The sequence below is a fragment of the Typopeltis vanoorti genome, chromosome 3 (assembly GCF_054136105.1).
Source record: "Typopeltis vanoorti isolate ZY-2024b chromosome 3, IOZ_Tvanoo_1.0, whole genome shotgun sequence".
Classification (NCBI taxonomy): domain Eukaryota; kingdom Metazoa; phylum Arthropoda; class Arachnida; order Uropygi; family Thelyphonidae; genus Typopeltis; species Typopeltis vanoorti.
This window is the reverse complement of record NC_143551.1, coordinates 175,552,859-175,566,731: the sequence shown is the minus strand read 5'-3', so window position 1 is coordinate 175,566,731 and position 13,873 is coordinate 175,552,859. Positions and strand designations below refer to the sequence as shown.

At 33.8% G+C, this 13,873-nt stretch overlaps 1 protein-coding gene across 2 annotated transcripts in view; it reads left to right on the top strand.

Moving 5' to 3' along the window:
- The window catches only part of Gen (XPG-like endonuclease), a 317,873-nt gene that overhangs the window by 287,249 nt on the left and 16,751 nt on the right, over window positions 1–13,873 (top strand). For both annotated transcript variants that reach the window (XM_090416218.1, XM_090416217.1), the window contains exon 12: window positions 5,109–5,237. In XM_090416218.1, the coding sequence (XP_090272344.1) occupies window positions 5,109–5,237 (129 nt within the window). The remainder of the gene's footprint in view (window positions 1–5,108; window positions 5,238–13,873) is intronic.

Sequence of the window (13,873 nt, the reverse complement as noted above, 5' to 3'; positions counted from 1 at the left end):
GTGCTCTTCTGAACAGTTTTCCTGTTTTGCCAGATGGAAACCTATGTTTGTGGGGGATAAAAAGCTAAATCTTTCTACCTCCATATAAGATGGTCTAACTCACTTTCAGTTGAAAAGTCCTGAGAAAGGTTGTTCACATCCTAGACATGATTCACACTCAAGTATTTCTAACCAAAGGTCATCATCAGTACTGACCAAGATGCTGAAGCTATTCGGTTATCTCTATTTATTTTATTTATATTTAGTATATTTTTTAAAAAGCCTTGAGTGTTTTACATTATAGTTTTTATATGGATTTTGAAGTCATTGCACTGTCAAGAGTAAAAATATGATTTATCCTAATTGGTCACTATAAAAATAATAATAATTGATTAATATTAACGTATAGTTGCATGACTAGTTATTAAATTGCATGTTGATTAGAAAAAAAAGGGGGCCTAGCAAAATCTGGTGCATTCAGCAGGATTGGTTTTGTAATGTCCTTATGTTAGATTCCTGAAAGGATAAATAACTAAAGAAGAGAAAAATATGGATTCTGAAAATGGGGGTAAAGATTTTGATAAAACAGATCATCTGACTGTAATTAGACAATGGATGAATTTTTTTAAAAAAAATCAACCTTAATTGTGTAGTTCCTGGTCGTTTGGGAAATTATAATGAAACTATTGAGCCAATTTTAAATATGTAGAAAAACAAAGAAAAAAAATGCAGAATTTCATCTTTTGATTAGTCTTAGAAATTAGTTGACAGGAAAAACATAAACCTTTCGGAGTACTCTACTGTAGTAAATGACACTATAAATTATATCTTTAAGCATTTATTAATTTCCATTTTTTAAATGATAGCAATCCATGTCCAGATTTGTGACATGGATTGCTATTGTTCCAACAAAGAAACAGGCAATCAGTATTATGATGCTTAATTATCTCATGTTAAGTGCCTTAAATGAAGGGAAATCACACACTTAGTGATCTGTATTTATAATTGGTTTAAAATATGAATTAAAAAACTTAGTATATAGGAGAATAATTAAAAATGAGAAGCATGTACAGATGTAAGAGGAAATGAAGTACCTATAAGCTTTTAAGTTTATGTTTGTTTTAAATATATATATATATATATGTTACGGTTAAAGTGATATATCCGGTTATTATTAATAATTACCAGTTAAAGTGAATAATTCCTAGAGGAGTCTGGTAAATGTAATAAAAACATGTTTACAGGTTTTATATTTTTCATTAAATTTCTTTGCCTAGGGGCATCAATAATCTCCGACCGGACCTGTAGATAACCATAATTGACAAGTCCTGGAAGAAGTACTGATTACTATGTTAATAGGAGAGGTTGCTTTTTTTTCTTATTTACATCAGTCGCTACTAAGTGTGTGCATTTCTCCACATTTTCATTGATTTTATGTACCCATAAGCATAATGGGAGATTTAGAAATAATGAGAACATGATTTAACAACCAAATTAATATGTTGAGATCGAAAAAAGGAAAAATAACGAAAAAAGTTAAAAAGAACAAAGATAAGGTTTCCGGCAAAACATCCGAAGGTTATCAACGGTTATCGAGATTTGATATCGTAAAAATTGGAAATGTTGAAAAACTCGTCGTACCTGTTAAAAATGAAAGAGATCCGATTATGTATTACACTTTCTTGGAGGAAAATTTTCAGTTAATTCATGACACTCATATTGCCATCGGCCATGGAGGACGAAACAGAATGATGAAAGAGCTTAAAGAGAAGTATAAGAACATCGCAGTTGAAATTGTTATGATATATTTGAATCTTTGTGAACCCTGCCAAAAGAAATTGAGCATTCCAAAAAAAAGGGCTCGTTATTAAACCAATTAAAAGCAGCGAATTTAATTCTACATGTCAGATTGATTTAATTGATATGCAGTCACAAACTGATGCCAATTATAAATTTATAATGGTTTATCAAGACCATCTTATGAAATTTGTTCAACTTAGAGCTTTGAAAACAAAATGAGCTGCAGAAGTTGCACATCATCTGTTGGATGTATTCACAATATTTGGAGCCCCATGCATCTTGCAAAGTGACAATGGCCGGGAATTCGCGAATAAAATTATTGAAGAAGTCTGCGCAATGTGAATGAGCTTAAGATTGTTCATGGGAAACCACGGCAAAGTCAATCACAAGGCTTGACTGAAAGAGCAAACCAAGACATTGAAAAAATTTTATCCACATGGCTTGAAACAAATAAAACAACAAAATGGTCGGAAGGGATAAAATTTATTCAGTTTATGAAAAACAGAGCACATCGCTCTGGAATAGATCACAGTCTCCTATAAAGCTATGTTTGGCTGTAAAGCTAAGGTAGGTTTGAAAACATACTTACCAGTCAATACCTTGTCAGAAATCACGAGTGAAGATTTCAAGATGATATTAAAAGATCAAACTAATAAGGATGTTGAATGTGAGAAGATAATCTCAGAGAGGGAAAGCGGTATTAGGACAGAAAATGGTGACAATGTGGAAGTGGAAATAGATGATACAAGTGATGACTTATCTTGGAGATCCAAACAAAAACAGAAATAAGAGTGTTAGCCAAATCGAAAGAAAACAACATTTTTCTGAAACAGGAACGATCGATAAGGAAGATAACAAAATAAAAAAATATAACTAATGTTGAATTAGAAAATAATGAAAAAAAGTAAGGAAAGTACTTCTTTTGCACTCAATGAAATCACAGAAAAAATTCAAGAATCTCGAAACTCTGCTAAGCAGTCACTTAAGAAGCAAGCTGAAAAAAATGTTAAGGCTTTCAATGACTAAGTTTCCAATTGCAAATGTAGGAGAAAATGTTCGGATAAGAATTCCAGAAGTAGACAGGGCTAAGACCGATAACCGGAATATTATAGCTGTTATAATTTCTATTGAGAATGAAAACCTATGTAAATTAGGTACAAAATATGGTATTTTAAACCAACTCTATTCGAGGAACGAATTTACCGTTTGTAAGGAAACTTTTATTTCAGTTAATGAAGTTCCTGATATTGAGATAAGTCTAAGAGAATGTGTCCGCAAGAATTCTAATTTAGCTGGCCAAGGTTTACAGTATTGCAATTGTACAGCCCATTGTAACTCAAATCGCTGCAAATGTAAAAAGTCAGAAATCCTTTGTAATTCCAAGTGCCACAGAGGCTTTTCCTGCAAAAATAAGTAATTTGTTTTTTACTGTACAACAATATAATATATATAAAAAATATAATAATGTATTTATCCCCTTTTCTCTCTGCTATTAAATAAAATATTTTTTATAAAACGTTTTTATTACATTTACCAGACTCCTCTAAGAATTATTCACTTTAATCAGTTAAAGTGATTAATTCTAATTATACGCTTTAACCAGTAATTATTAATAATAACCGGCTTTATCACTTTAACCGTAACATATATATATATATATATATATATATATATATATATATATATACACACACACATACACACGTTGCTTGGAAAGAAGTCACACCCTATGGACAATGTACATCTTGTCATTTAATGAGTCACATGTTTATAGCCTGTATAAACTGGAGGCAAATGAAGCTCTCAAGTCAGTACAACTGTATCCAAGTAAAATGGCTGAGAGAAGGGATTTGATGAAGTTTGAAAAAGGCATTGTGATAGGATGCCATGTTGCAAGCATATCTGTTCATAAAATTATTGACAAATTGGGTCATCCCAGTCAAGTGCACGTGCTGCTTGCAGTGGATGACCCACCACGCTCACCAAATGTGACCATAGGATGCTACAAAGAATAATATGTAAAAACCACCATTCGTCAGCTGACACATTGAGCGTGGATTTCTGGGCATCGACTGGAACATGAATCTACACAAAAACATTCAGAACTGAGGCTCACAACATGGGTTTCCCATAGTGGGACCGCAGGATGCAAACCCCACATTACTTGAACCAACATGCAGCATCATCTTCAGATGAATCATGCACCCCACTGAGCAGATGGACGTGTGTAGGTGCGGAGGATGCCCAGTGAATGTCTCTTACCAGAGTGCATAACCCCAACTATGAAATTCAAAAGTGGCAGTGTGATGCAATGGTACTGTTTTTCCTAGTTTGGTCTTGGATCTCTGTTTGTGGTGTCATGAACATTGAACTCTGAGAGGTATCTGAACATTCCGGACAATGAAATGCTTCCTACTTTGTGGCATTTCTATGGAACTGACTGTTGTCTCTTTCAGTAAGGCAATGTACCATGTCATATGGCTACTGCTGTAACTGTGTTTGCAGATGTAAATGTCAACACATTTGACTGGCTTCCACAGAGCCCAGATTTTGACCCTATTGAACATCTTTGGGATGAATTAGAGTGTCGGGTGAGATCAAGGAACATCATTGGAGAATTAAAAATCTTAGTCCAGGACCTCATTACATGCCTACAAGAAGAATGGTCCAAAATTCCCATTGATCACTATCGTATGCTTGTGGAAAGTATGCCCTGTAGGATTGCTGCAGTCATCGCAGTAAAAGGTCCTACATCATGTTAAGGTGGGTGCCATGGCTGTTTATTCCTCTCACACTATGGTGTCCATTGACTTCTTTCCAAGCAGTGTGTGTGTATGTGTATATTATTTTTATTTTCCTTATTTGACATTTATATATAAAAATTATATGCAAGTACTAGAATTTTGTCTATTTACATTCATTTTTGAAAATGCATTGTTTTATCTCTAAGTGGTAAGTATGATTTTTTTGTCAGTGAACAATACATCATTATGCTTGGGCATACTTTTAACAAAGAACTGTGCTGAGCTGGAGAAGTTCCATTTTTAAATTTTGTGCCCTAAAATCTATAGACTCCATTTGCAATCATAGTGGCAAAAGTAGCTCTGTAAAACCAATTTTATAATATTATTGCAAGCAATTGATTTTCTGTTACTTAAATTGTCCATTTTTAATCTTCCCTTCATTTTTTGCACACTTAGATAATTGTGTCTTAAAAACTTGTTATATTTCATTGAATCCTAAAATTACACAAATGTGAAGCTGTGATAACATGATATATAATATAAATTAATAAATTTTACAGTTAGTTAATCCTTTTAATTTTATAGATTGTGAAGCTGAAATACCAGTAGTTATAACCGTACCAACGAATTTATTTACTCAAGTTTATGACAAAATCACAACCAAGTTTCTAGAAGAAAAAGAGAAGAAAAAGAAGAGGAAAAAGATCAGCAACTGTATTCATAGTTTTTATATACTTTTTTTTGCTTAAATTTTGCCTTACAAATCATTAAAGTAATATTTAAGAGTGTAATATCTTAAATATTATCTGATCATTTATTTATTTTACAAACTTTAAAATTGTACAAATGATGAATAATTTGATATACTGATGAATTTGAATACTGATGACTTGTATGAGTCTATAGCAAACCTGTAAGGACCACAGGAATGGTTTGTTATAATGGATAGTTTGCTATGGTGAATTTTCTTTAGAAATGTCTTTCATTAGAACTACTTTCATCTCTGACACCATCACCAATTTAATTGATAAATTTTACTTTCACCCCAGTTCTTCTTCAGAGGATATATCTACAGTGTTTATTACATATGTCAAAGGTGTGTGTGACAAGCTCACCAGATTAACCTTCATATCTCCTTCCATCAGGTTTACAAACTAAGTTCATTCTTACACTCTCCAAAGAAATAATATTCTCATCTTTAAAGGAGTTTACAGAATGCCTTGCTCATACAGTCTCTCTTATAATGAGCAGACAGGTCAGTCTTCTCAAGTACATCTGCAAGAATACCAAGACTGCATCCAGCTCCATGATTCTGATAAGTTGGGTAATTGGGATATTGTAACCTCTTTAAGTTTGTCATGAACTCTGAATATTGCTGCTACAATTGTTCTAATTTCCCAATTCTTTCTGGTACACTGACAGCAGTTTAAGAAACCGAAGCTGAAATATTTGTATAATTAATTACAGTTAATTAAATACATTTCTTTTCACTGTGTTTGTCTTTCTTTTAGCAATCCTGTTTGTTTACTGAAATTCTCTGGGCCAACTTCTGTCTGTTAATTAATAATTTTAGTTCAGACCCTTGGAATATTAAGGGAACGCATTTCTTCTTTTTATGTTGATCTCATACATGAAAGATTAGTTGGTCAACCTATAGTATATTAGTACCATGAATGTGTAGAGTTGAAAAAGGATACATGTTCACATTTCATTTGAAGACCTGTGTATTGCATATTCCTTTGGGAAGCATATGAGGGAAACTTTTACAGAGTACAGCATTGAAAGAATTGGAAGAGGAGGAAGAGAAACTTGCTTTATAAGTTTGGAGTTGAACTGTGAAGTAGTGTTGGATGGCAGTAGTTGCAGTTTCAATCACCATGAAAATATTTATAGAAGATGTATGCAGAACCTGAACCTGTGTGAAAATAGGTTGAGTGAATTGGTGAGAGATGAGTCATTGATTGACCTAATTGCTCTCTTCTGTATTGAGTTCAGTATTTTCAGAGTACTCTTAGGAACACTACCTCAAATGTGAGAGCAATGTTTAATAGCAAATTTGTGATTTGTATAGGGTTAATAGCTCTTCAGAAAAAAACATTTATCATGAATGGACTTGATGGGGAAGTCAAACGAAAGGTGCGTAAATTAGAACAGCTCAAATGTAAGAGAGCAAAACTTCTGAATCCACTTACGTTTCTAAAAAAGTGCAGAAACAGCAATATAATTCAAAAGTTCTTACTTACTAGATAGCGTTTCCATTCTAGAAGAGCCAAACAAATCTCTTGGAAAATGTCTTTAGTGTTATTACACAAGAGGATACAATACACAAGGTTTGCCTAAGCCAGGTTGATTCATTGTGCCTTAATTTACACTACGTTATTTCTAGCAGCATAGATGCTCACCTGTGGTCCCGTTTGAACATTTAACAGAACATTCTTAAATAGCAAGAACAGACATATAAAAAATTCAACGCCCTATATGAAAAGAGTTTCAATCGAGACCTAACCTTCCTGACAATGAAGTTGTTTTCAACCTTTCAGATCACAACTTAACATCTGCAGAAGTTAGCATCCTAAAAAAAAGTTTAAATTTTGCAGTCACTCCAGAGTTTATACCTAAAATAGACATTATGTGCAATGTCGAGAAGGCACTCCATTTTTTACCTAAACCTGTTGCAAATGATATGAGATTAAAGACTGTGATCCTTCTCTTATCTTCTGGACCTCCAAAAAAGAAATAACTCCTTTAGAAAAAAAAAGAGCACTGACTAATTTAAAAAAGAACAAAGAGATAATTATCCTTAAAGCTGACAAAGGCAATTCCACCATCATTTTAAATATGAGAGATTATGTATCAAAAATCTTGTTTTTACTTTCCAACACATCCACTTACTGTCAATTAGACTCAGACCCTACTTGGATGAACCATATAGAAACCAATAACCTTCTGCGTAACATAGACACATGGCCAACAGACCTTAAAAGGAAACTGAAGTCAATGCATCTGCTAACTCCACGTTTATATGGATCGCCAAAAGTACACAAAACCGATATACCTCTTCATCCGATTGTAGATGGAATAAACTTCCCAACTTATTTGTTATCCTAACATCTCGCACGTCTTCTAAAAGCACACTTTAGAAATACAGACACATATATCAAAAATACACAACACTTTATTGAAAAGCTAAGAAATATCTCCATATCAAGAACAGACATTCTAGCTTTTAGATGTTGTCTTTGCTTATGAATGGTCCAGTAAATGAAGTTATGACTCTCATAGATGATGTTTCCTCTAAACATTGCCCAACTTTATAGACATTGCCCTAATTCAAATTTCTTCAAGTGGAATGGAAATATCTACAAACAACTTTCAGGTCTTGCAATGGGAAGTCCACTATCTCCTCCATCTGCAGACTTATTTATGGAAAAGTTCAAAAATGACATTTTACTACATACGGATCCAAAACCATCAGTGTGGTAGAGATATGTTGACGACATGTTTATAATATGGAAACATAGTGAGGCAGAACTATATGATTTCCTAACTTCCTTAAACTCGTTTCACCCAAAAATCTAGTTCACCTTGGAACTTGAAAATGAAGGGAAATTACCGTTTTTGGACATATTAATTACAAAACAAATGGATGACAGCATTGGTCTAAATGTATCGCAAGTCGACCCACACAGGCGTTTCACCGTTACCTGCATTTCACCTCATCACACCATGTTTCACAAAAATTAAGCATTATACATATGCTAAAAAACAGGGCAACCTCTATAATAAGAGTCAACAGAGTATTAACAGACAAATAGATTTTATTCTCCAAACATTAACAAACAATGGATATCCGAAAAAAATAACAAAAAGAATACGAATTTTTTGCAATCAGAAACCACCTTTGCTTCGAGTTGCCCGAGTTTGTACTACGTACTTGGACTACTTGCATTACCTCATGCTAGTAGTCGCCGATACTTTTATAGTTTATTATACTATATTCGGCATGAAACTTTCTGATTCCAATCTTTGAGTTTCTTATTCGGTTTTAAAACAATGTGAGATTTAATACCCCCTTAATTTAAATAATATTTATATCGCCGAAATGAAACCTATTGGCTCTTTATCTTTATATTTAAGTAACTTAATGGGTACACCTTTTTTGAAAACTCGTATAGCAGAGTATATAAGTTCTTTTCGCTATACCCTTTGGTATTAATTTGGTCTAGCTACTCACTGATGAAGCCTCAATAAAGGCTGAAACCGGTCTGAGTAGTGACCTCCCACCATAATGTAATAACAGCATACATTTCCTAGGAAATGTGTTTTACATTATGGAAAATACCAAGATTAGCAATCAGAACTTTACCACCTTTGCTGCGAGTTGCCCGAGTTTGTACTACATACTTGGACTATTTGCATTAGCTCACGCTAGTAGTCGCCGATACTTTTATAGTTTATTATACTATATTTGGCATGAAACTCTCTGATTCCAATCTTTGAGTTTCTTATTCGGTTTTAAAACAATGTGGGATTTAATACCCTCTTAATTTAAATAATGTTTATATCACCGAAATGAAGCCTACTGGCTCTTTATCTTTATATTTAAAAAGAATACTTTTCTCCAACCAAATCCAAGAAACTCATCACAGGACTTCTATTTCCATTCCTTTGGCTGGCACGCTTTCACAAAAACTTACCAACCTGCTAAAGCCTCATGACATTTGAGTTGCCTTCAAACCAATAAAGATAGTGTGCAATATGTTATGTTCACCTAAAGACAAGAATCCTTTCAATAAACATCCTGGAGTTTACAACATTCTTTGTTCTTGCAGCCTGAATTACATCAGACAAACTTCTAGAAGTCTAGAAATAATACAAAAGAAGCACATTAGAGACATAAACAACAACAGAGAGGACAATTCTGGTTTAGCTTTCCATTTTTCCAACACTAACCACAACAGTGAATGGGATAAAAGTACTATACCATAGTACTTTTACATAGAAGAGGACTACAGCTCCTGCAACATAAAAGAAGCCGCAGTAGCCATCCGTTTACAAAGCACCCTGAACAGAAACGAAGGGATGATCCTTTGCGATATCTAGAAATATCACACAAGATCATCTTTCATAAGATCTCTCAACACATCAGAGTTCAACTTCGCAGCCAATTATAGGATGCACCTGCTTAACAATGACTGACCAAGTGCTAACATCCATGCTCCACGCATTTGTGTAACGGTTTCTATGAATTTGATATTTTACATCCTTCAGTTATGTATTAATTCGTAACTTAAGCTTGTTTTTGTTTTTAAGCTCTTATGTGTAGATTTATCTGGCCCAGAAGAAGCCACCAGTTAATGCAGCGAAACTAGTAGGCTAATAGTTTGTATCAAAATCTCTGACCTATTAAACCCAATTTTTCTGCCATCTTATGTAACATATAGTGGTCGAAAAAAACATTTATCATAAATCTCATCTTGTCTAGAGATTTGAGTGTTGTTGAAGATAAAACTGGAAGAAAATAGGTGTTTTTTTTTTAGGGGGGGGGGGGGATAAGGTGGAACTTTGTTTTGCTAGCATTGAAATTGACAAGGTTACCGAAACCGTACTGAAGAATAGTTTGTAGATCAGTATTAATAGCAGTGGTAGTTGATGTTCTGTAAGTTGTGGCAATTTGTTTAGTGCAATGTTCAGAACAGGATTTAAGATTGTTGTGACTCCTAAGTTGTAACTTTTAAGAAGTATCCCCTTTACTGGGTTAATTTTAGGTTATCTATACTGAAGCAGAGGTCCTTGTAATATGAGGTCCCAAGCTGCAGCTTTTCTAGCTTATGCATTAATTAAGTCCTGGCAAGGTCTGTCAACAAGGACAGTGAAGTGTACTGTCATTGTTGAAGCTGTGTATTGGATTGGTGGTCAACTGGAGTAAGTCATTGATATGCATAAGAAAGAAGGTAGGTGAGAGAGCATAACCTTGTGGAAACCCAGCATTAATTGCATAGTTAAAAGATAAAGAACACTTCGCCATAATATGTGTCCAGTCAGAAAGCTGGTTATCCTAGCTGCAGAAGTCAGACAGACCAGATGATGGGTGTTAATTAGGCTTTGTGCCAAACACAGTAAAAGCTTTCAAGAAATCAAGTGCAGCTACTTGAGTTTCATCAACTAATTAGTGACTGTCTATATGGATTCCACTGCTGCCATTTAACAGAGGATCGTATTCTTCTTTAGCCTCTTTCCATCCACTGCTGGATATCATATCCCCCCCCCTTAAACTTTCCAGTTCTGTCTGTTTTTAGCCAGTGTCCACCATCTCATGTTAAATCTTTATAGATCATCCCTCCATCTTGTTCTTTGACAACCTTTCCTTCTCATGGTATCCACCCAGTGCTTAATTTTGTCCACCTTTCATCTGGCAGTCTACTAATATGACCAGTCCATCTCCACTTACATCACTAGTTCCCAACCTTTTTTGGATCATGCCCCACCTCAATGCCTCAAAGATTTTGATGCCTCCTCTAGCATGATAGTCAACCACGTTCTGAAAAAATATAATATAAATTAGGTACTTCAAATAAAAAAGGAACATAAGTAAAACTGTTTTTAATTTGACTTCCTTCAATGAATATAAATTTTATATTATACTTTGTATATTATAAAACATAAATTGAATTCGACTCGGGGGAAATAAAATCCAGTTAATTTGATCCTTGAGCTTGATGTCTGCTGCAAAGAGTTTTTATTTGCAGTACTAATTTAGCCAATTTCAGTTCTCAAATCCCCATTGTTTATGATATCCAGATGATTTCTTTTTTTCAGTAACAAGTCATTTACAGCACTAAAGCCACATTCAACTAAATATAATGATAGGAAGGGCAACATTAATTTCTTGCAAAACTAGTTGAATTTGGGTATTTATCAGCAGTTTTATCCTCACAAAATTGTTTAAAGATATGCTCACATTTGGCATTAGCTTTGATACATTTTATAACTGAATTCAATATCTCATTTAGAACAGGCGAAAGTTTTTTGGAAACTAAATTTTCTCTGTGAATAACACAATGCACAAGCATCATTTCAGGATTGTCATCCTTCATTAATTTTAAACAGCCATGTTTCTTTCCCATCATAACAGGAGCACCATCTGTAGTACAAGATGTAATATTTTTCACTGATATTTGAGCTTCATCTAAATAATTTTTGAGCTTATTGTATATATCAATGGCAGTAGTGGTGGTTTTCAATGCTTTACAGAACAATCTTCAGTAAATTCACCATTGTCAATATATCTTACATAGGCTATCAATACAGCCTCACTGTCTCTTATAGTTGATTCATCCATCGGTATTGAGAATTTCCTTGATCTCAACTTTTCAACAAGTTGTGTTTCTACATCTTTAGCCATCTCATCTATTCTTTTGATAACAATGTTATTGCTCAATGGCATTCCTTTGACATTTTTGTCATCTTTCTCTAGAACTGTTTTGAGAAATGTTGATATTGCTAGCTTAATTAAATCCTCCCCTATAGTATGATTTTTTCCTGATTTAGCAATGAGCAGAGAAATTTCATAACTAACTTCAAGAGTACAATTTTGGGTAGCAGTTTATACAGAAAACAATGAATCTATTGTTGATCTTTTCTCAAACTTCTCCTTTAGAGACTTAAATTGGTTCAAATCATAGTTCACGTAAGTGCTATGTTTTGCCTTCAAATGTGCTTTGAGATGATCTTTTTCATTGATTCATGGTCAAACAGTCTTCGCACAATAGGCAGAATAGTGACCATTCATCCTGAGCAGTGGTTATGAAACCGAACTTCAAATACTCGTGAATACTGACGAACTTTTTTCTTGCTTGCACTACTCATTTTATGCATGGGGTTAGCAACTGAAAAAAAAAAAATTTTTTTTTATAAAGCATACTGTAAGCATGTGCAGATTATACAAGGAAAGAAATTAATGGCATTATAATATATAATTTATACTACTACAGATACGTATAATAGATCAAAAGTTAAAATAATAAAAAGTAAAATTTTAAAAGTCTACCGTCATAAGCAGAGAAAAAGAAACAACGATATATGAGAGATTATGTTTTCAACTGTCAAATGAATCTAACACAATTGTGGCAAAGTGTTCATTTTATTTAAATTGATAGTAGCGCAACTTTTGGGTAACCAGAAAACTAACAACATGTAAAAAAATGTTACTTAAAAAAATGCCTGATGGCATAAAAAACATTCAATATGCATAAAAAAAATTAAACAAAGGCTCTTGGGCTACATGCAGCCTGTCTTCCTGTTTTTTAGTTGTCGCCCATGTCTCACCTCCATAGGTAAACACTGGAATAATGCATATATTAAAGAGCTTTCTTTTTAGGCATATAGGTAAATCTCCTAACAAGTAATCTTTATATAACCAAAATGCTTTATTTTCTTGTGATTCTTCTACTTATTTCTTTATCTTATTTTTTCATAAATAATTAACACACAATTTCATTATTATTATGTGTTAATTTTAGTTCAGTATGATCTGAATTTGTTGATCAGTTTCATTTTAGTTAAATCTTTAGATTTTTTTTTCCTGCTTTCTCTATCAAGGTCATTTAGCATTTCATGAGCTGCTTCTTTATTTTGCATACATATATCACTCATTATTTCCTTTTTGTATTGTCCAGAGATGGGCAATATATATATTCACTTACTTAATAGGCCCTCATGTCAGACCTAGCCAGAACCCTTGGAGATATCAAATGCAACCACTTGAGATTCAGCAACTAATTATTAACTGCCAGTATATATGTCACCCATCTTTTCTGTGGCATTTGTCCAGAAGTGCATGATATATGTAAGCAGATTCTGTGTTATTGGCAGTAACATAGAATCCATACAAGTGGTCATTAATTAGTTGGGTTATTTCAAAGTAGCATAGGAGCTGGAGGTTGATGATTTTCTCCATTACTTTAGAAAGGATTGAGGTGAAAGTGATTGGGTGGGTAGTTTGATGTATGGATTTTTCACGCTTCCTGGGAATGGGTTGAACAAAAGGATAATTTCCAGGCATTGGGTAAATACCAGTGGAATGAGAGAGAGAGAGAGAATAAAAAGGTCGCATAGAACAGGAGTCAACTCCAGAGTGCAAACCTTCAGAACAATTGGAGGAATGCCTGCACCACCGAGACGTTTTGCGGGTCTAAGTTGGACAAGATCCTTCTGATCTCTTTCTGACAAAAGGCCAGAAGGGGCACTGAGAGTTGAGTGTTTTTTTGCAAGGGTGTGAGATTATGTGAGTGTTGTTGAATGTATCTACTTTAGCTCACAATACAATCTTATCTGCTTTTATATAATGG